General features: G+C 43.4%; 1 protein-coding gene across 1 annotated transcript in view; it reads left to right on the top strand.

Moving 5' to 3' along the window:
* The window catches only part of LOC117505756 (atrial natriuretic peptide receptor 1-like), a 301825-nt gene that overhangs the window by 109163 nt on the left and 168679 nt on the right, over positions 1 to 23983 (top strand). Inside the window, exon 3 of the mRNA XM_034165299.1 lies at positions 21416 to 21603. Within this exon, the coding sequence (XP_034021190.1) occupies positions 21416 to 21603 (188 nt within the window). The remainder of the gene's footprint in view (positions 1 to 21415; positions 21604 to 23983) is intronic.

Genomic DNA, 23983 nt, shown 5'->3' with positions numbered 1-23983 from the left:
TTAATAGGTAACCCCTTTTCTCACATATAAACTCACTATACTTAAACTGCCACTGCATCTTCACAAGAACCTGTAAAAACAGAACATAGGAAAATATTTAGCTGAGAAATGGAGCTGCAGAAACATTAACTCCAGTGTGTAAAATTAAGCTCTGCTAAACATTACAAAGGACACCATCACCCTTGTCGTTTGAAATGTTTACTAAGTTAGATACTGAACAAACTTTTTTTTTTGTTTACATTCTGAAAACAAAATGCAAGGCTGCACCCAATGCAAGGTTGCGCATGTTGTAAGTTAATAACCATTCATTTATTGAAATAATAATTATTTTTCACATATTTGAAACTCGGAGTGGATGCAAACCCAACCCTTTTCATTTTCTGCCTTGCTTTTCTTTTCACACTGATGTTCGCTTGGACTGGTCTGTTGAATAAACTATAAAATAATTGCCCTGAAAATATGAGACCAGCAGCAACAGTGTTCAGTGATGGTAGTATGTAGTCAAAACCTGCAGATGTTAGGGGAACCTATGGCCAAATTTTGTTTGTGGTTATTTTATTTTTGCTTTAGAAAACTGCATTGTAAAACACAAAGCACTTGACCTCAAAGATGGTAATGATTGTTTAAAATCTTTAACATTGGGTGTTCCTGAGAGCTTTCCAAACACGTTTGAAAAGGCCTAAAATTGCAGCTCCCAGCCCGGGGCTTTGCCCCTGGACCCCACTGGGGACCTAGGCAGACAAATTAGTTTCAGGCTTAGCCATATTGCCTCAATGCCAGCCCTGCAGTGAGTACTGCTTCTTGTGAATGGAGTTTTTCTAAGTTCAAACTTGTGAAAACATGCCTCAAATCCACCATGAATGACAAGAAATTAAACAGAGCATCGAGTCCAGGAGGGCAAAGGCACTGGGTCTTGACTCATTTGTTGATCAGTTTGCCAGAAATCACCAAAACCGCGGAATACAGCTGCTGTAATAGTAGCATTTTGGAGTACGAAATGGAACCATTATATCTCAATCAAAAGTGCCTCAATCACTCTCATGTCTCTGTTATGGATTTACCTACACCACCAAAACTGAAAGGAGGCTCCAATTTTGTACCTGTTTGTCTTCCAGTTATCAGTCGGAAACCAAGTGCCAAAAAGCAACAACTGTGAAAATGATCTAAAAAAGAATTCAGAAACTTAAAAAAAAAAAAAAAACCCTGACAACACTACAAAAAAACTTTGATTCAAGTGCATGAACTAAATACATCCTCCTGACATTTGATGACATCTAATTTAGTTTATAAAAAGTCACTTCTAACAGGACTTTGGCCATTTTTTCCAAGGTAAAATCTTGTCGACTTGTCAACTTGTGTTAGCGGATGTTTGCGCTGAATGAGCGTGGTGCTCTAGTTTTCAGTATCATTTCATCTGCTGGTTATTTTCTTGAGTCAATACAGTCTGTAAAATCTTATTTTTTTATATTTGTCTCTCAAATGTGATATTTTGACCCATTCACTTTGGTTACAATGGTTAATCATTAGTTTTATGAAAATAAAAATAAATCAAATAAGATGTCGGATCTTTGTCTTTTTTGTCACGGTTTGAATGCCCCCCTCTGACAGAACCCCTGGCCCCAGCCAGGCCCCCTCAGATGCAGCTTCAACAGTTGCGTAACAACACTTGAACAATATGAAGTCTGTAAAAAAAAAAAAAAACAATAAAAGTGTGCGTTACTGTGTCAACTGTAAAATTGTCCCTTTGGTCCCGTGGACTGATCGTGGACCCTTTATAAAGTTGCATTAGACCTATTAAAAGGAAATTGGGTGATTGCTTCCTACCACAGCTAAGGGGCATCCAGGAAAGGATATGTGTTTTGGGTGTTTGTCCCACCAGCAGAGAATGCGTGGATGTGCGCTTATTCCTTCATTCTTCTCCAAGGTCCTCGGGTTAGCTCGCCATCTTGAATGATCCGGAATCTTGGTCCTTTAGATTCGTCCCTTTCAATCCAGTAATCAAAAAACCTGACCTAAAGACAAGGCCACATGTATCTATCATTTAATCTTGAGTAAAGAATTATTAAAGGTATCAGTGCCAAAAAATGGATAGAACATTTCATCAATCTCAATTTAAACTCCTGTTCTGTTGTACAACAATATTCCTTCATTTGATCATTGTAGCTCATCAAAAATATAATGGTACTAGCGTGTTGTCCGTGGGGATCCATGGGCTCTAGATTGGGTCGTGTTTATAAAATAGATAGCTGACAATTTTCAAGGGTGGTAATAAATTATGCAAAGTTTCTATAATGAGTTGAAATGGCATGTGAGTCCAGAATGTTTTTACAATCTTAGACCTCAACAGTTTTTAGAAGAAGAACTCAACCCTTTATTTTCCTGTTAAATATGTAATTTTTTAAATGTTAATTTACTGTCTTACTGTATTCATAAATTGTTTAGGTTCTTGTTATCATATACACACTATTGTTGTTATTATTATTGTTATTATTATTATTATCATCAGTATTATTATTATTATTTTATCTTCTATTTTGCCATTTGATTTTTAAATGGACCACAATGGAAATAAGTGTTTTCACTTTCTTGCATCATCCATGTATTTTAATGTATTTACAATTATATTATGTACTTGCATTGAACTTACTAAATAAAATCACGCAAGCACACTTTTTTTCATATATGATTTACCGCCCCCTGCTTGAATGGCATGTGAGTCCAGAATGTAATTATCGACGTTCATTGTTCAGTATTGTTAGCTAATAGCTGCAGTCTCTCCAAAAATATTAGTCCTATCAGTGTTCCGTTTTGGTGCTGTTCATCCTTGACCCAAAATCCATAAAAACACCAAGCAGCAAATGTTAGGTCGCCCCAGTTTTTCCGTGACTGAAGTTGTACGTGCGCATGCAGGCACACACACACACATACACACACACATGCATGCAGACCCTTTTGTCCAGAGGTGGGACGAAGTCACCAGCAAGTCACTCTCAAGTCAAGAAAAAACTTTATTTCCCTTTGGGGACAATAAAATTTTTTCTATTCTTTTCTATTCTAAGTCATAAATCGACAAGTCTCAACTCAAGTCCCAAGTCAAGTTTCAAGTCATAATGACCACCAATTGTTTGCAAGCTGACTCGAGGCTTGAGAATTGTGACTTGGGACTTGAGACTTGCCGATTCATGACTTGAGAATGCCTTGACACTGACTTTGTCCCACCTCTGCTTTTGTCTTTTCTGCATTCTGCTGCATGCAGGTGCTTTTATTTTTACATACCCACAGAGATGGTGGCAGAAGCAACAAATGCACTACACCTCCCACCTCCCCCCCAAGCTGATGGCGGCGCAACTCACGTTGTTGCAGCCTTCACCCACTTTGCCTCAATTCGAATGATGGACTACTTCAAGTTTAGAGCACATAAACAATGTCCAATGTATATGTGTTCTCTTTAATTTTGATGTGTGCCATTATTACGGTAAACAAGTAATAATTGTGGATTAATTGCTGTATTTTGAGGCAATTGGAGTGTAAACGTAATTTCGTTGTTGCATTTGTAATGGCAATGATAATAATAAATCTCATTCTCACTTATGGTAACAGCAACATGACACTTAACTCACTCATAGTAATGGCAACATGACAATTAACTAAACTGACTAAACCAATTGAGCTACAAAAACACAATAAATCAATATCACTAACAGCACTGTTAAACTAACATGAATTGCAATGAGAATATTAAAAACTCCCATGGTGCATTGTAGCACAGTGTCCATTGTTCACTGTTGTTTGCTAATGTCGCTAATTTCTCCAAAAACAATTGTCCAATCAACTTTCTGTTTTTCCCAGCGTTCATCCTTGACCCAAAATACATAAACTTGCCAAAGAGCAAATGTCAGCTCTTCCCGGTTTCTCCGTGATCGAAGCCATACACACATACACATGAAGAGGCTACTTGGCTATTTATAATACAGATAAAGTGCAGTACTATTAGATCTCACAGTAAGGTTAGTTTTAAGCAGAGGTATTGAAACATACATGTGCTTACTCACTCCTCCTGCACCACCAGCCTACAGGCACAATGAAGACCTGCACCAAAAATTCCTTCACCACACTTTGCACTATAAAATAAATCACTTTCAAAATGCACTTTGTGCTGCCTGCAACCACACACTACACACGACACATGACTGTACATCCTCGTTCACGGTCCACCCCAGCAGGCCTTCACACAGCTAACCCCTGTTTAAACAAATCAGCACAAAATGAATATATGTAAACAAAACATCAAATTATCAAAAGAAAGATCAGTGCCTCGGTGGCAGTTAAACTCCCACCAAATCACAAATTTGTGGTTTTACTTCACAAGTTCACGTTCACGTCACACCTACATTTCAATCAAAATCTAATCATTTCAGTGAACGTAATAGTGGTATTAACAACCATGACCTTTACTCTGCTTCAAGCAGTAAAAGTGTGTACAGACCTGTCAAGATAGACTTGTTTCCCACAGCTGTCTAACGTCGAGTCACTCATTAACAGTTTTATTTTTCTGTTGCTGCCGTCACTGCTGGGTGACCCAGCAGACCCACCATCACATCAATGATTGTTGCCAATCACTGATTTTGTGGAGAAGCATCCTCGTGAAGGATGACAGTCTCATTGGAAAGCAGGCCGACTGGGTGACTGTGAGGAGGAAGCGTAGTCCTAAACAGAAGCCCCGTGTACACCGCCAACCCGTTCACATTTCTAACCGTTTTTCCCCACTCGGCGACACACCCGCCAAGGAACAAACTCTGGTTATTGGCGACTCTGTTTTGAGAAATGTGAAGTTAGCAACACCAGCAACCATAGTCAATTGTCTTCCGGGGGCCAGAGCAGGCGACATTGAAGGAAATTTGAAACTGCTGGCTAAGGCTAAGTGTAAATTTGGTAAGACTGTAATTCACGTCGGCAGTAATGACACCCGGTTACGCCAATCGGAGGTCACTAAAATTAACATTGAATCGGTGTGTAACTTTGCAAAAACAATGTCGGACTCTGTAGTTTTCTCTGGGCCCCTCCCCAATCGGACCGGGAGTGACATGTTTAGCCACATGTTCTCCCTGAATTGCTGGCTGTCTGAGTGGTGTCCAAAAAATGAGGTGGGCTTCATAGGTAATTGGCAAAGCTTCTGGGGAAAACCTGGTCTTGTTAGGAGAGACGGCATCCATCCCACTTTGGATGGAGCAGCTCTCATCTCTAGAAATCTGGCCAATTTTCTTAAATCCTCCAAACCGTGACTATCCAGGGTTGGGACCAGGAAGCAGAGTTGTAGTCTTACACACCTCTCTGCAGCTTCTCTCCCCCTGCCATCCCCCCAACACCCCATCCCCGTAGAGACGGTGCCTGCTCCTAGACCACCAATAACCAGCAAAAATCTATTTAAGCATAAAAATTCAAAAAGAAAAAATAATATAGCACCTTCAACTGCACCACAGACTAAAACAGTTAAATGTGGTCTATTAAACATTAGGTCTCTCTCTTCTAAGTCCCTGTTAGTAAATGATATAATAATTGATCAACATATTGATTTACTCTGCCTTACAGAAACCTGGTTACAGCAGGATGAATATGTTAGTTTAAATGAGTCAACACCCCCGAGTCACACTAACTGTCAGAACGCTCGTAGCACGGGCCGAGGAGGAGGATTAGCAGCAATCTTCCACTCCAGCTTATTACTTAATCAAAAACCCAGACAGAGCTTTAATTCATTTGAAAGCTTGACTCTTAGTCTTGTCCATCCAAATTAGAAGTCCCAAAAACCAGTTTTATTTGTTGTTATCTATCGTCCACCTGGTCGTTACTGTGAGTTTCTCTGTGAATTTTCGGACCTTTTGTCTGACTTAGTGCTTAGCTCAGATAAGATAATTATAGTGGGCGATTTTAACATCCACACAGATTCTGAGAATGACAGCCTCAACACTGCATTTAATCTATTGTTAGACTCGATTGGCTTTGCTCAAAATGTAAATGAGTCCACCCACCACTTTAATCATACCTTAGATCTTGTTCTGACTTATGGTATGGAAATTGAAGACTTAACAGTATTCCCTGAAAACTCCCTTCTGTCTGATCATTTCTTAATAACATTTACATTTACTCTGATGGACTACCCAGCAGTGGGGAATAAGTTTCATTACAGTAGAAGTCTTTCAGAAAGCGCTGTAACTAGGTTTAAGGATATGATTCTTTCTTTATGTTCTCCAATGCCATATACCAACACAGTGCAGAGTAGCTACCTAAACTCTGTGAGTGAGATAGAGTATCTCGTCAATAGTTTTATATCCTCATTGAGGACAACTTTGGATGCTGTAGCTCCTCTGAAAAAGAGAGCCTTTCAGAAGTGCCTGACTCCGTGGTAACTCACAAACTCGCAGCTTAAAGCAGATAACCCGTAAGTTGGAGAGGAAATGGCGTCTCACTAATTTAGAAGATCTTCACTTAGCCTGGAAAAAGAGTCTGTTGCTCTATAAAAAAGCCCTCCGTAAAAGCTAGGACATCTTACTACTCATCACTAATTGAATAAAATAAGAACAACCCCAGGTTTCTTTTCAGCACTGTAGCCAGGCTGACTAACTAGTAATGACTTTCTTTGCTAATAAAATTTTAACTATTAGAGAAAAAATTACTCATAACCATCCGAAAGACATATCGTTCTCTTTGGCTGCTTTCAGTGATGCCGGTATTTGGTTAGACTCTTTCTCTCCGAGTGTTCTGTCTGAGTTATTTTCATTAGTTACTTCCTCCAAACCATCAACATGTCTATTAGACCCCATTCCTACCAGGCTGCTCAAGGAAGCCCTACCATTAATTAATGCTTCGATCTTAAATATGATCAATTTATCTTTATTAGTTGGCTATGTACCACAGGCTTTTAAGGTGGCAGTAAATAAACCATTACTTAAAAAGCCATCACTTGACCCAGCTATCTTAGTTAATTATAGGCCAATCTCCAACCTTCCTTCTCTCTCAAAAATTCTTGAAAGGGTAGTTGTAAAACAGCTAACTGATCATCTGCAGAGGAATGGTCTATTTGAAGAGTTTCAGTCAGGTTTCACAATTCATCATAGTACAGAAACAGCATTAGTGAAGGTTACAAATGATCTTCTTATGGCCTCAGACAGTGGACTCATCTCTGTGCTTGTTCTGTTAGACCTCAGTGCTGCTTTTGATACTGTTGACCATAAAATTTTATTACAGAGATTAGAGCATGCCATAGGTATTAAAGGCACTGCGCTGTGGTGGTTTGAATCATATTTATCTAATAGATTACAATTTGTTCATGTAAATGGGGAATCTTCTTCACAGACTAAAGTTAATTATGGAGTTCCACAAGGTTCTGTGCTAGGACCAATTTTATTCACTTTTTACATGTTTCCTTTAGGCTGTATTATTAGACAGCATTGCTTAAATTTTCATTGTTACGCAGATGATACCCAGCTTTATCTATCCATGAAGCCAGAGGACACACACCAATTAGCTAAACTGCAGGATTGTCTTACAGACATAAAGACATGGATGACCTCTAATTTCCTGCTTTTAAACTCAGATAAAACTGAAGTTATTGTACTTGGCCCCACAAATCTTAGAAACATGGTGTCTAACCAGATCCTTACTCTGGATGGCATTACCCTGACCTCTAGTAATACTGTGAAAAATCTTGGAGTCATTTTTGATCAGGATATGTCATTCAATGCGCATATTAAACAAATATGTAGGACTGCTTTTTTGCATTTGCACAATATCTCTAAAATTAGAAAAGTCTTGTCTCAGAGTGATGCTGAAAAACTAATTCATGGATTTATTTCCTCTCGGCTGGACTATTGTAATTCATTATTATCAGGTTGTCCTAAAAGTTCCCTGAAAAGCCTTCAGTTAATTCAAAATGCTGCAGCTAGAGTACTGACAGGGACTAGAAGGAGAGAGCATATCTCACCCATATTGGCCTCTCTTCATTGGCTTCCTGTTAATTCTAGAATAGAATTTAAAATTATTCTTCTTACTTATAAGGTTTTGAATAATCAGGTCCCATCTTATCTTAGGGACCTCATAGTACCATATCACCCCAATAGAGCGCTTCGCTCTCAGACTGCAGGCTTACTTGTAGTTCCTAGGGTTTGTAAGAGTAGAATGGGAGGCAGAGCCTTCAGCTTTCAGGCTCCTCTCCTCTGGAACCAGCTCCCAATTCAGATCAGGGAGACAGACACCCTCTCTACTTTTAAGATTAGGCTTAAAACTTTCCTTTTTGCTAAAGCTTATAGTTAGGGCTGGATCAGGTGACCCTGAACCATCCCTTAGTTATGCTGCTATAGACTTAGACTGCTGGGGGGTTCCCATGATGCACTGAGTGTTTCTTTCTCTTTTTGCTCTGTATGCACCACTCTGCATTTAATCATTAGTGATTGATCTCTGCTCCCCTCCACAGCATGTCTTTTTCCTGGTTCTCTCCCTCAGCCCCACCAGTCCCAGCAGAAGACTGCCCCTCCCTGAGCCTGGTTCTGCTGGAGGTTTCTTCCTGTTAAAAGGGAGTTTTTCCTTCCCACTGTCGCCAAGTGCTTGCTCACAGGGGGTCGTTTTGACCATTGGGGTTTTTCTGTAATTATTGTATGGCTTTGCCTTATAATATAAAGCACCTTGGGGTAACTGTTTGTTGTGATTTGGCGCTATATAAATAAAATTGATTTGATTTGATTTGATTTGGCCTTTGTGTTTCTTTTGTTCCCTTGCCAGACTTGTCTTTGCTGAAGATTAAGGAGATACTCCTTCCACATTGCCCAGAATTCATTGGCAAGTACCGTACCTGGCACCATCACTTGGGTTGGTACAGATCCTGACTCACAAACTGACCAGAAAGGAGATGATATTATGTTGGACTTCATCATGAGGATGTGGCTTGGAGTCCTCATGTCCCTTCAAACACAAACTTTAGCGTCTTGTTTATGGGCGTCTTCATGAAAATAATGTGCGTCCTTCATGCTAACAGTGTCTTAGCTGCATTTCCTGTCTTGACGAGCTGTTGACACGAGCAGATTAGGCAAAGTTCACGCAGGTACGAGTTTGACTGTCGCGCCCTCCAGGAAATGCACCACGCCATAAGTTCTTTTACTGACAGATTTGTTCATTGGAGCTTCGTCCCCATTAAACCCGCTGTCGGACTAAGCAAAACATACAAGTACACAATAAAAACACACATGCATATCATAGACTGAAAACAGATATATATCAGAATCATCACCACATGAGGCCGGGGTTTCATTCTGAGGTTTTAAGTGGTGGTAAATAATGGCACAAAGACGGGTGCTGGGCCCAAAAAGGGCATTTACTGCATTCATGAGGGATGAGCATTTTGTACACCAGAGCCTTTGAAGTCAATAAAAGTCAACTTCAAAGTTAATAAAAGTCCAAAAGTCAATAAAAGTCCAGCGGTGGGCAAATCGCTCAGCGATCAAACACACCTTACAGAAGCAGGTTCATCATATGTCTGTCTGTCATGTGCATGTCCATCACCAGTCAGCTGCAGTGCTGAAATACTCAGCGAAAGACTGATTAATCAGGAAGCAAATTCATCCAGGTGACCATGTGCATTCTGAAATAATCGGCTTTGGCTGATATCTGCACTCAGGAGATAGTTTCAAAAGAACATCTACAGCTACATCTGACAAGTGCAGCTTCTGTGGGGCAACACCCCCCCCACCCCATGTTGGTTTATGTGCAGTCTTAAGTCCCACACAGACCCAACCAAGGTCAGTGCACCTTTACATCAGGGTGAACTGGGAGTGTTTGTCTTGTCAAAAAACATCCACTGAGCTACCTGCTCTACAGTTTACACACACACACACACACACACACACACACACACACACACACACACACACACACACACACACACACACACACACACATGGTTGCCTTAAAACAGTGGAAATGGTTGTTTTGGAACGGGAGCAAACATGGCAACGCTGGATGTAACGTTCACTGACAGAAAACAGACATGAACAAAGCAAAAACAATAACCGTGTTAAGTAAACATTCACATAAATGTGTCATTTCTTATTACTATTTATTCAATTTTTCAATTTATTCAATTTACAAAGCGCCAACTCAGGATAGAGTCGCCCCAAGGCACTTCACACAAACCAATTCAAAAACTATTTTAAATGAATTAAAAACAAAAAAAAAGACAATATGTGTGTCTTAAGGCTCATCTTTAATGTCGCCACAGAATCTGACTGTCTTATCGACGCCAGGAGACCATTCCATAAGACGGGCACGATAGGAGAAAGCTCTTTGACCCACAGACTTTTCATTCACTCTCTGAACACAAAGTAGTTCTGCATCCTGTGAGCGCAAAGCCCAGGCCTGTACGTAGGGTTTAATTAAATCAGCTAGATAGGTCGGTCTCCCCCTTGAATCCCCACCTTATTGTGGTGGGGGAGTTTGCATTCCCAGATGATCCTAGGAGCTATGTTGTCGGGGGCTTCGTGCCCCTGGTAGGGTCTCCCATGGCAAATGGGTCCTAGTTGACGGGCCAGACTAAGGGCAGTTCAAAAGCTCCCATGACCAACACGAAATTAAGGACCAAGATGTCACCTGGTATGGCGGAGCTGGGGCCCCACCCTGGAGCCAGGCCTGGGGTTGGGGCTCACGCGCGAGCACCTGGTGGTCGGGCCTTAGCCTACGGGGTCCGACCGGGCTCAACCTGAAAGAGCGATGTGGGCCCACCCTCTTGTGGTTTCACCACCCGCAGAGGGGGCCATGGGGGTCAGGAGCAGAGAAGACTGCTCACAGCCTCTGGCTGTTGGGACGTGGAACGTCACCTCGCCGGGGGGGGAAGGAGCCTGAGCTTGTGCGGGAGGTTGAGAGGTACCGACTAGAGATAGTCGGGCTCACCTCCATGCACAGCTTGGGCTCTGGTACCCAACTCCTGGAGAGGGGCTGGATGCTCCACTGTTCTAGCATTGCTCACAGGGAGAGGAGGCGAGCTGGTGTAGCATTGCTTATTGGTCCCCAGCTCAGTCGCCATGTGTTGGAGTTCACCCCGGTGAACGAGAGGGTCATGTCCCTTCACCTTCGGGTTGGGGACAGGTCTCTCACTGTTGTCTCGGCCTATGGGCCAAGCAGCAGTGCAGAGTACCCAACCTTCTTGGAGTCTCTGGGAGGGGTACTAGATAGTGCTCCGACTGGGGACACCATTGTTCTCCTGGGGGACTTCAACGCCCACTTGGGCGGCGACAGTGAGACATGGAGGGGCGTGATTGGGAAGGACGGCCTCCCCAATCTGAACCCGAGTGGTGTTCAGTTGTTGGACTTCTGTGCTAGTCACAGTTTGTCCATCATGAACACCATGTTCGAGCACAGGGGTGTCCATAAGTGCACATGGCACCAGGACACCCTGAGCCGGAGGTCGATGATCGACTTTGTAGTCGTGTCATCTGAACTTTGGACACATGTCTCGGACACTTGGGTAAAGAGAGGGGCTGAGCTGTCGACCGATCACCACCTGGTGGTGAGTTGGATCCGCTGGGAGGGGAGGAAGCCGGTCAGACCTGGCAGGCCCAAACGTATCGTGAAGGTCTGCTGGGAACGACTGGTGGAACCCTCTGTCAGCGAGGCCTTCAACTCCCACCTCCGGGAGAGCTTCTCCCAGATCCCGGGGGAGGTTGCAGACATGGAGTCTGAGTGGACCATGTTCTCCACCTCCATTGTCGATGCGGTCACCTGCAGCTGTGGTCGCAAGGTCTCTGGTGCCTGTTGCGGCGGCAATCCCCGAACCCGGTGCTGGACGCCGGAAGTAAGGGATGCCGTCAAGCAGGAGGAGGCGTCCTACTTGTCTTTGTTGGTAGGTGGGACCCTGGAGGCAGCTGACAGATACCAGCAGACCAAGCGTGCTGCTGCCTGTGCGGTCGCAGAGGCAAAAACTCGGGTCTGGGAGGAGTTCGGATAGGCCATGAAGGAGGATTATCAGTCGGCCTTGAAGAAATTCTGGCAAACCATCCGACGCCTCAGGAGGCGGAAGAGAGAGCTGAGCAGGGGGGCAAAGCTCTTGATTTACCGATTGATCTACGTTCCGACCCTCACCTATGGTCATGAGATTTGGCTTATGACCGAAAGAACAAGATCGCAAGTACAAGCAGCCAAGATGAGTTTCCTCCGCAGGGTGGCTGGGCGCTCCCTTAGAGATAGGATGAGGAGCTCTGTCACTCGGGAGGAGCTCGGATTCGAGCCACTGCTCCTCCACATCGAAAGGAGCCAGCTGAGGTGGCTCGGGCATCTTTTCAGGATGCCCCCTGGACGCCTCGCCGGAGAGCTGTTCCGGGCACGTCCCATCGGGAGGAGGCCCCGGGGAAGACCCAGATCACGCTGGAGGGACTACATCTCTCAGCTGGCTTGGGAACACCTCGGGGTTCCCCTGGAGGAGCTGGGGGAGGTGTGTGTGGATCGGGAGGTCTGGGCGGCTTTGCTTGAGCTGCTGCCCTCGCGACCCGACCTAGGATAAGCGTAAGAAAATGGATGGATGGATGGATGGAGATAGGTCGGTGCCAGTCCACAAACAATTTTATAGGCTAATAACAGAACCTTAAAATCTGATCTCACATAAACAGGAAGCCAGTGAAGACATGCCAGAACCGGTCTAATGTGGTCAAACTTACAAAATAAAATTGGATTAAAATAAGCATTAAAAGAAATCACAAGTGGAATAACCTCACCTGCTGCTTTACTGCTTCACCTCAGGGAGCTTTGGTGTCTGCTGTACTCTCTGACAGGTTGACCCTAATCTGTTAAATTGTGAGGAACTCTTTCACTATGCCAGTCCACTTCAAAAGCTCTGGCGTACAATGCTCATGCCTCATGAATGCGGTAAATACCCTTTTTTGGCCCAGTGTCCGTCTTTGTGCCATTATTTACCACTGCTTAAATTACAATGTGCCACAAACATACAAACAACATACATGCCACCAATGCCTGTCTCTTGTTCGGTTGGAGCCCAAAATGTTGTTTCTTCTTTGGTTGTACTGAGAATAACTGCTGGAAATAAAAATGAAACGTGATGAGATCTGTGCATTTGTGACTGATGGTACAACATCTTGTTCTGAAATTAGAAAGTTGTTGGATTAATCACCTGGATGTCAAAGTGCTCGTTCTGGAACACTTTATGTTGGAGCTGCAGTTCTGCACTGACTATTGCAAGTCAAAGAGATGTAAAACTAACTTCACATACATATTTAAATTCTAATGAGTAAACAAAAATCTCTACAGTCTTTTTTTCTAACTTACTGGCTTGGCAGTGCGGTAACTAGGATCAGGATGTGGTGTTCAGGGCCCTGGTGGTTTTTCGATGGTTTCTGTTCTTCCTGTGTTGCTCTTATGAGAGAGGCAGCCTTTAATCTTCAAAGCTGTCACATGTTGAAATGCCCAGTAGAAGCTGATCTGCTTTGATCGAACACCTGAGTCCGGATGTGTGCTGGGGTCAGAGGTCAAATTGCTGTGTTTTAGGGTTCTCCTGTGGACTGAGGTCACATCTGCTCTCTGACCTTTTCCACACAGTCGAGCAGAAAACAAATGGACTTGGAGCCTGATGTTTCTGCTTCTTTCTGATGTAAACAGATCGCTGATGTTTGGCGGATGGTCAGTTTGTTCAACGCAGTTTACACGAAGAAAGAAATTGAACACTTCAACTGCAGTAATGTCGCACTGAGGATGTCATCTGTCAAAATAGCATGTATTGTCCATTTAGCACATCTGCCTTCACAAATATGCAATTTGGTGTTTGTCCACCCGTGTGCACAAAACTGTGCGAGGGACCGTGCAGATAGGTCACGTTTGCACGCGTAACACAAGCGATCAAAGTGAAAAGGAAATGTAGCGGGTGATGATAGCATCTGTAGTTTGCTCTTTTGACAATTTGGTATGAACTTATTGCACTTGACAGACTGCTGATCCGACAGCACAGATTGCAGCCTCCTCGTACACAGAACTTAAAAACAATAATAATAATAATCATTCACAGGTGGTAAAGTGGTGAATGATCTTCTGCTTGCAATGGATTTGGACACCATTACAGTTCTGTTACTGTTACATATTACTGCTGCGTTTCATACGATGGCTCATCATGTTCTACTCAATAGGCTGGAGAATCATTTTGGGATTACTGGGAGTGCCCTTGCATGGTTGACGTCATACCTGACCAGTCGTTCTTACTGTGTTTTGTACAATAACACTACCTCTAACCTTAGTGACATGAAATTTGGGGTTCCACAGGGGTCTGTCTTAGGGTGCCCTGCTTTTCTCCCTTTATATAGCACCCCTTGGGCACATATTGCTGCATTTTAGGATTACCTTTCATTGCTATGTTAATGACACTCAGTTATACTTGCAGATACCTGCTGGTAATCTCATCCACATTAAATCCTTAGAGGATTGCCTTGCATCAGTGAAAAGCTGGCTGTCTAGCACTTTCTTCCTTTTAGACTGAAATTATGTTCCTTTGTCTAGCGACATAACATCAGTTTGACCAGCTAACGCTTAGCCAAGGCTCGTGTGTTATACATCACACTGACAAAGTGAGGAACCTTGGGGTAATTTTTGATCCTACGTTGTCCTTTGACCTCCACATTCCAGATATTATGACTGGTTTCTTCCACCTGCAAAATATAGTGAAGATTCATCCCATCCTGTCTATGGCTGATGCTGAGACCCTGACTCGTGTTTATTGGACTACTGCAATGTTCTATTTTCTGGTTTACCGCAATCTAGCATTAGGGCTCTCCAATTGGTTCAAAATCCTGCTGTCAGACTTTTGACACAAAGCAGAAAGTTTGACCACATTACACCCATTTTGGTGTCTCTTCACTGGCTTCCTGTCCCATTGAGATCAGATTTTAAGATTCTGTTACTAAGTCTATAAAATTATTCACAGACTGGCACCTCCCTACTTAGCTGACCTAAACCCTCCGTACCGGCCCGGGCTCTGCGTTCTCAGGGTGCAGGACTACTTTGTGTCCCTAGGGTCAATAAAAAGTGTGTGGGTCACAGACTTTTCTCTTATCATGCCCCTGTTCAGTGGAATGATCTCCCTGCATCAATAAAACAGTCAGATTCTATAGAGACTTTCAAATCCAGACTTAAGACACATCTATTCTCCCTCTTGTATGGTTAGCATACTGGCATAGTATGGAACTATGCTTCCTACCCTTTAACTCATCTTATTAGTAACAGATCATGCCTCGGTCTCAATTCATCTAAATTCGGTGACAGTGAAGCTCAGTTGTAATTGCCAGCGATCACCTTCATATTCTCCCTGCTTCCCTGTCAATTTACTGCTGGTGAACTTGTACCTTAAGTGCAGTTATTTCCAGCTGACTGATTGTGCTCTTTATCTCTCTGTCCGAGGCACTGATGACATTGTGCAGGGCTGACGGCTGCACACCACAGGGCGCTGAAATGACCATGAGATGCCCTGGCTGAAGCTGAAGCAGCACGCTGCAGTCTGCTTTTTGAATGTACTCTACCATGAGGACAGCTTGTGCTGTGACCCACTGATGCTTTGATGGATGGGCGCTGGCCCTGCACCCCAGGCCACTGGGCTTATCTCACAATGCCCTGTCTATGGTGCCAATGACTGTGTGCTCTTCTCAATAATGTACTTTGTTTTTGATGCTATTCTGGTTTATCTTGGTAAAAAAAAAAACTTTGTAAAAACCTTGTAAATGTTACAATGGCCTAAGCACTTGGTCACCCTCTCTGTCTGGTCTGCTTGAGGTTTCTTCCTCAACATCATCAGAGGGAGTTCTTTTCTTTCCACTGTCACCTGTGTGCTTGCTCTAGGGGTTGGTAAGGTTAGACCTTACTCTTGTGAAGCACCTTGAGGCAGCATTGTTGTGATTTGGTGCTATATAAATGAAAATAAATAGAAATTGAGTGTTTTAAGGTTTCAGGTGTTCTCGTCCAACCTGAAGCAGACTATGGACTCAGTCAGGGATGTTTAAGAAGTGATCCTTGATTATGGTGTGGTTTGCTGTTTCACTGCTGGTTTCCTGCTCAGAGGTCATTAAAGCCTGAAACAATGGAGCTGACGGTCAAGAACAGTCAGCCAGAGGAATGTCATTATGCCTCTGGAGACTTCCTGAAGCTCCACAATCATGCAATGAAAAGACAGAAACAGCTCTCAGTGCCCACCCTCAGGCTGACTGGCAAAATGTCCCAAATATTGAAGCTTATTGATGAAGTGACTTCTTCTGGCTCCCGCCGCTCCAGCTGCGTTGTCTCTATGGAAATACCCTACTCTCCTGTCATTGATTCTTCATCTGCATGAGTTGTCACTTTGCCATTTAAAAATTGTATGAATCACTGCTCTGTGGCCCCCAACAAGGTCCTGGATTTCCCCACACGAGGTCAGGTCTGGAAGCACGAGCTGGTGCTACGTGTCACAGAAACACAGCAAAAAACAGCTGCTCCGTCACCATCGAGCTGCTGCAGCCTGCTGAGATGTGGGCCTGTCCTCGGCCTTCTCTACCTGCTGGGGTCCTCAACACTGATGCACCTGCATGCTGAACAGAATGTTGCAGTTGATGATGTTCCCCCACAATTTAAGTACTGGATTTTCTGGAGTAGAAATCGCATCTGTGGGTGGGGGCTCCTTTTAAAGAAAAAAAAAGACATCTGTAAGTCACACTGAAGTTTAACTCACACGTTTTTTTTTAAATGTATTATCAGCATGTTGAGATTTTTGTGCATTCTAATTGTTGTTTATTCTTGTATTATTGGAGGTTTTCGTGCTTTGATTCCTGTGGAAGCCCAATGTAATTAATTACATTAATTAATTAATTAATTAATTTAGTTTCATTTATACAGCACCAAATCACAACAAAGTTGCCTCAAGGCACTTCACATGAGTAAGGTCTAACCATACCAACCCCCAGAGCAAGAACACAGGGGACAGTGGTAAGGAAAAAACTCCCTCTGATGATTTGAGGAAGAAACCTCAAGCAGACCAGACTCAAAGGGGCGACCCTCTGCTTGGGCCATGATACAGACACAATTCACAAAATGAATATACATGAAATTTTGGGACTCCATGCCGGACAGGAGGCCTGCAGAAGAAAAACACCCACTCCCACCTCTGGATGGAGCCGCACCTCAAACAGAGACAAAAACAGGCATCAGAAAGACAACAAATACAGTATAATTTGTCAGCATTAAGCAACAAGAAAAGCAGAAGAAATACTAAGGTGATCTCCGGCCACTAGTCCTAAGCTTCCAATAGTTATTATACACTCAACAAAAATATAAACGCAACACTTTTGGTTTTGCTCCCATTTTGTATGAGATGAACTCAAAGATCTAAAACTTTTTCCACATACACAATATCACCATTTCCCTCAAATATTGTTCACAAACCAGTCTAAATCTGTGATAGTGAGCACTTCTCCTTTGCTGAGATAATCCATCCCACCTCACAGGTGTGCCATATCAAGATGCTGATTAGACACCATGATTAGTGCACAGATGTGCCTTAGACTGCCCACAATAAAAGGCCACTCTGAAAGGTGCAGTTTTATCACACAGCACAATGCCACAGATGTCACAAGATTTGAGGGAGCGTGCAATTGGCATGCTGACAGCAGGAATGTCAACCAGAGCTGTTGCTCGTGTATTGAATGTTCATTTCTCTACCATAAGCCGTCTCCAAAGGTGTTTCAGAGAATTTGGCAGTACATCCAACCAGCCTCACAATCGCAGACCACGTGTAACCACACCAGCCCAGGACCTCCACATCCAGCATGTTCACCTCCAAGATCGTCTGAGACCAGCCACTCGGACAGCTGCTGAAACAATCGGTTTGCATAACCAAAGAATTTCTGCACAAACTGTCAGAAACCGTCTCAGGGACGCTCATCTGCATGCTCGTCGTCCTCATCGGGGTCTCGACCTGACTCCAGTTCGTCGTCGTAACCGACTTGAGTGGACAAATGCTCACATTCGCTGGCATTTGGCACGTTGGAGAGGTGTTCTCTTCACGGATGAATCCCGGTTCACACTGTCCAGGGCAGATGGCAGACAGCATGTGTGGCGTCGTGTGGGTGAGCGGTTTTCTGATGTCAGTGTTGTGGATCGAGTGGCCCATGGTGGCGGTGGGGTTATGGTATGGGCAGGCGTCTACGAAGAACACAGGTGCATTTTATTGATGGCATTTTGAATGCACAGAGATACCGTGACGAGATCCTGAGGCCCATTGTTGTGCCATACATCCAAGAACATCACCTCATGTTGCAGCAGAATAATGCACGGCCCCATGTTGCAAGGATCTGTACACAATTCTTGGAAGCTGAAAATGTCCCAGTTCTTGCATGGTCGGCATACTCACTGGACATGTCACCCATTGAGCATGTTTGGGATGCTCTGGACCGGCGTATATGACAGCGTGTTCCAGTTCCTGCTAATATCCAGCAACTTCGCACAGCCATTGAAGAGGAGTGGACCAACATTCCACAGGCCACAATTGACAACCTGATCAACTCTATGCGAAGGAGATGTGTTGCACTGCATGAGGCAAATGGTGGTCACACCAGATACTGACTGGTATCCCCCCCCAATAAAACAAAACTGCACCTTTCAGAGTGGCCTTTTATTGTGGGCAGTCTAAGGCACACCTGTGCACTAATCATGGTGTCTAATCAGCATCTTGATATGGCACACCTGTGAGGTGGGATGGATTATCTCAGCAAAGGAGAAGTGCTCACTATCACAGATTTAGACTGGTTTGTGAACAGTATTTGAGGGAAATGGTGATATTGTATATGTGGAAAAAGTTTTAGATCTTTGAGTTCATCTCATACAAAATGGGAGCAAAACCAAAAGTGTTGCATTTATATTTTTGTTGAGTGTAATTACCATTACTAATAAGAATGCATGATTTTTCAGTGTGTAAATCACACTGGAGTATAAATCACAGGACCTCCCAAATTAGCAATAATATATATATATATATATATATATATATATATATATATATATATATATATATATATATATATATATATATACAGTGAGGAAAATAAGTATTTGAACACCCTGCGAGTTTGCAAGTTCTCCCACTTAGAAATCATGGAGGGGTCTAAAATTTTCATTTTAGGTGCATGTCCACTGTGAGAGACATAATCTAAAAAAAAAAAAAATCCGGAAATCACAATGTATGATTTTTTAATCATTTATTTGTATGTTACTGCTGCAAATAAGTATTTGAACACCTGTGAAAATCAATGTTAATATTTGGTACAGTAGCCTTTGTTTGCAATTACAGAGGTGAAACGTTTCCTGTAGTTTTTCACCAGGTTTTCACACACTGCAGCAGGGATTTTGGTCCACTCCTCCATACAGATCTTTTCTAGATCTTTCAGGTTTGGAGTTTCAGCTCCCTCCAAAGATTTTCTATTGAGTTCAGGTCTGGACACTGGCCAGGCCACTCCAGGACCTTGATATGCTTCTTACGGAGCCCCTCCTTAGTTTCCCTGGCTGTGTGTTTGGGGTCATTGTCATGCTGGAAGACCCAACCATGACCCATCTTCAATGCTCTTACTGAGGGAAGGAGGTTGTTTGCCAAAATCTCGCAATACATGACCCCATCCATCCTCCCTTCAATACGGTGCAGTTGTCCTGTCCCCTTTGCAGAAGAGCACCCCCAGAGTATGATGTTTCCACCCCATGCTTCATGGTTGGGATGGTTTTCTTGGGGTTGTTCTCATCCTCTAAACATGGTAAGTGGAGTTGATTCCAAAAAGCTCTATTCTGGTCTCATCTGACCACATGACCTTCTCCCATGCCTCCTCTGGTCATCCAGATGGTCACTGGTGAACTTCAAACGGGCCTGGACATGTGCTGGCTTGAGCAGGGGGACCTTGCTGCCCTGCAGGATTTTAAACCATGACAGCATCATGTGTTACTAATGTAACCTTTGTGACTGTGGTCCCAGCTCTCTTCAGGTCATTGACCAGGTCCTCCTGTGTAGTTTTGTGCTTTCTCAGAATCATCCTTACCCCACAAAGTGAGATCTTGCATGGAATCCCAGACTGAGGGAGACTGACAGTCATCTTGTGTTTCTTCCACTTTCTAATAAATAATCATAACAGTTGTTGTCTTCTACCAAGCTACTTGCCTGTTGTCCTGTAGTCCATCCCAGGCTTGTGCAGGTCTACAGTTTTGTCCCTGGTGTCCTTAGACAGCTCTTTGGTCTTGGCTATGGTGGACAGGTTGGAGTGTGATTGATTGAGTGTGTGAACAGGTGTCTTTTATACAGGTAACAAGTTCAAACAGGTGCAATTAATATAGGTAAAGAGTGCAGAATAAGAGGGCTTCTTAAAGAAAAATTTGCAGGTCTGTGTGAGCCAGAATTGTTGCTGGTTGGTAGGTGTTCAAATACTTATTTGCAGCAGTAACATACAAATAAATTATTAAAAAATCATACATTGTGATTTCCGGCGTGATCATCATCTTTAAATAAAACAACAGCATCAGCGCAGAAAGCTGGAACATGGGAACATGCCTCCTAATTGGCTCTTTATTTTTGAGTCTTGTTGTAGAATTGACATTTTATTAAGCAGCTTCCCGCTGAGCCGCGTCGAGTTTCGACAGCTCACGCCGCCGTTGCTCTCTAATGGTTTTCAGTCTTGGTGTAAGTATGCATTTAGCCTCCTGGAGGAGAAACAGAAAATGAAAAACAGGTCTTTGACTCATTTGTCTGTCCAGGACACCCTGAAGACTATTTTTTAAAGATTAAAACATAACAGATATTCAGATCTTTTCTGATGTTCAACTCAGCAGCACCATATGGTGTAAGGTTACTTGTTTTTTTATTTTATTTATTTACTGCTGACATATAAAGGTAGATTAACCAATGACTCATCAAACAAAACAAAATCCACCGTCAGGCCAAACGCAGCCTCCAACATCAGCCAGCGGAGGCCAGCAGAGGTGAACGGAGTAGTAATTGTGTACTAGCAGCCGTAAAGTAATGGTAGCAGAGCTCAGCTCCTGCTGTCATTTTAACAAGAAAGCCAAAGATTTTAATGTTTAATGTTTTAATGTTTAATGCATGTTGACAAACTTCAACTTGGCTCTTGTGGAGTCTGATGGACCTCGGTGTTAGAAATGACATCTGGTGAAAAACTTAGGAGCTGCTGCGGTGACCCCGAGTGAAAAAGAGAAAAGCCGAAAGAACATGCAATTAATGTTAAAGAGAAACAGCCTCAAGTGTGCTGGAGTTCGGCAGGTGCTCTGTGAACCTTTTTGTAACGGGGATTTCAGCTCTGACGGTCTCATGAGATCACTGATGTGTATCGTTTTGGATGCTGACGCACCGTCTGTCTCTCCTGTGCAGTTGTGTTTGCCTGCTGCTCCCCAGACGTCTTCAGAAAGTTGATGATTCAGTTTCGCCGGGTGGACGTTTTCCATGAGCAATTCGTCTTCCTCTACATCGACCTGTTCGGAGACAGCCTGCGGCACGGGCACAGGCAGCCGTGGTTCCGGGACGACAAGGACGATGCCATCGCCAAGGAGGCCTTCCAGGTACACCATCAAAGGAATAAAAAATAAGAACCTGCAATTTACAAAAGCTCTGATTGCCAGCCAGAAACTTTACCACTGCGCTACCATAAGGTGCATAAAATGCCTGAAATCAACAAGGAGATAAACATATTTAAAAAAATAATAAAACCACACACCATAAAAAATGTCTCATACCCGTGTCGCTATACAACTATTCACACACAACAGCAGCTGAAACACAGAGTGTGCCCTGTGAGAGCCCATTTCATCCCTCTGGCGGCAGGTGTCGGCCAAATTCCAGGTGACACACACGAACATCCAACACTGCTTGCTGCACACTTAGAAAATGTGTGGCCATTCACGCTGTTAACTCGGAAATAGTGAGCAGATGATCACTTTCGAGCTGGATGTGAAATTTGTCTAAGTGCCCCCACAAGTTTGGTGTTGCAAAAAGCAACACACATGTGGCCTGCATGTGTCTTGCACATGTCCCCCCCCCCCGACACAAATGACGGCTCAGTGCAGACCACAGCCAGGACAGGTATATTAACAAGTACTACACTACCTACATACACAGTTACATAACAAATAGGCTAACTAAAAATAATGATCACACAACAGACAGTGACACGTTGGTGTGTGCGCTGGACTGACAGGGGGCGTGTCCGCCGAAAGCAGCAGCTGTTGAGATCTCTGGTTCTGCACTTCCCAGCTGGTGAACACGTACCATGTTTTGATGGACATGAACATACAACTGGTCACTGTGACGTGCGTGTGTCTGCTTGCTGTCCTCACGTGTTCATACATAAAAACATATCGCTGTTATGGCGCGCACATTGACAGGCTGCACAAGGTGAAACAGACTATCAGATCATAACACGCAGCGGGCGATCTGAATGTCACATCACCCATGTGAGCTCTGTTTCAGTTGATTTTCATTTATATAGTGCCAAATTATAACAAGGTTGCCTCAAGGCGCTTCACACAAGTAAGGTCGAACCTTACCAACTCTCAGAGCAACAGTGGTTACGATATACTCCCTCTGAGGAAAAAACATCAAGCAGACCAGACTCAAAGGGGTGACCCTCTGCTTGGGCCATGATACAGACATAAATTACAGAACAATTCACAAAATGAACATACAGGAAATATTGCTGGTCCACAGTACAGTTTCCTGGAAACAGATACCACACGCATCTCTGGATGGAACCGCACCTCAAACAGAGAGAAAAAGCAGAATCAAGTGTCAGAAAGACAACAAACACAGTGTAATTTGTCAGCATTAAGCAACAAGAAAAACAGAAGAAATACTAAGATGCTCGCCGGCCACTAGCCCTAAGCTTCACTAAAAGATCCAGAAGTTAGATGAAGTTGAGGGCGCGGCACGCTCCGTTTACTAATAAAATTAATTAGAGGAGTATAAAGCATAGAAACATACTATGTCTGTATGCAAGCCATACGAAAGGGAAAATAACTGCATCTTAAGTCTTGACTTGAAAGTCTCCACAGAATCTGACTTTTATTGATGCAGGGAGACCATTCCACAGAACAGGGGCACGGTAGGAGAAAGCTCTGTGACCCGCAGACTTTTTTTCACTCTAGTGACACTAAGTAGTCCTGCACCTTGAGAACACAGAGCCGAGGCTGGTACGTAAGGTTTAATTAGGTCATTTAGGTAGGGAGGTGCCAGTCCGTGAACAATTTTATAGGCTAGTACCAGAACCTTAAAATCTGATCTCAATGGGACAGGAAGCCAGTGAAGAGACGCCAAAATGGATGTAATGTGATCAAACTTTCTACTTCATGTCAAAACTCTGGCGGCAGGATTTTGAACCAATTGGAGACCCCTAATGCTGGACTGCGGTAAACCAGAAAATAGAATATTGCAGTCGTCCAGTCTAGAAGAGACAAACACATGGATCAGGGTCTCAGCATCAGCCATAGACAGAATGGGATGAATCTTTGCTATATTTTGCAGGTGGAAGAAAGCAGTCCTTGTAATATCTCTAATGTAGAGGTCAAAGGGCATAAGGGCAGGTGATGGTCTAGTGGTTAAGGTGTTGGGCTTGAGACCAGAAGATCCTCGGTTCAAATCCCTGCCTGACTGGAAAATCACTAAGGGCACTTGGGCAAGGTGTTTAATCCCCCATTGCTCCTGGTGTATGGCAGCACCCTGACATCAGGGTGAATATGAGGCATAATTGTAAAGCACTTTGAGCATCTGATTAGTGAGAGCCGTCTCTGTGGAATGATATTTTCTAAAAGCAGACTGCAGTGACTCAAAGAGATTATTCTCAGTAAGATAGTCCACTTTTTCCAGAATTTTAGAGCAAAATGATAGATTTGATATCGGCCTATAGTTTTTCAATAGACTAGGGTCAAGATTAGATTTCTTAAGTAA

Source organism: Thalassophryne amazonica, unplaced genomic scaffold (assembly GCF_902500255.1).
Source record: "Thalassophryne amazonica unplaced genomic scaffold, fThaAma1.1, whole genome shotgun sequence".
NCBI classification, from domain to species: domain Eukaryota; kingdom Metazoa; phylum Chordata; class Actinopteri; order Batrachoidiformes; family Batrachoididae; genus Thalassophryne; species Thalassophryne amazonica.
Note: the sequence above shows the minus strand (reverse complement) of the source record. Positions and strands in the feature narration are given on the sequence as shown.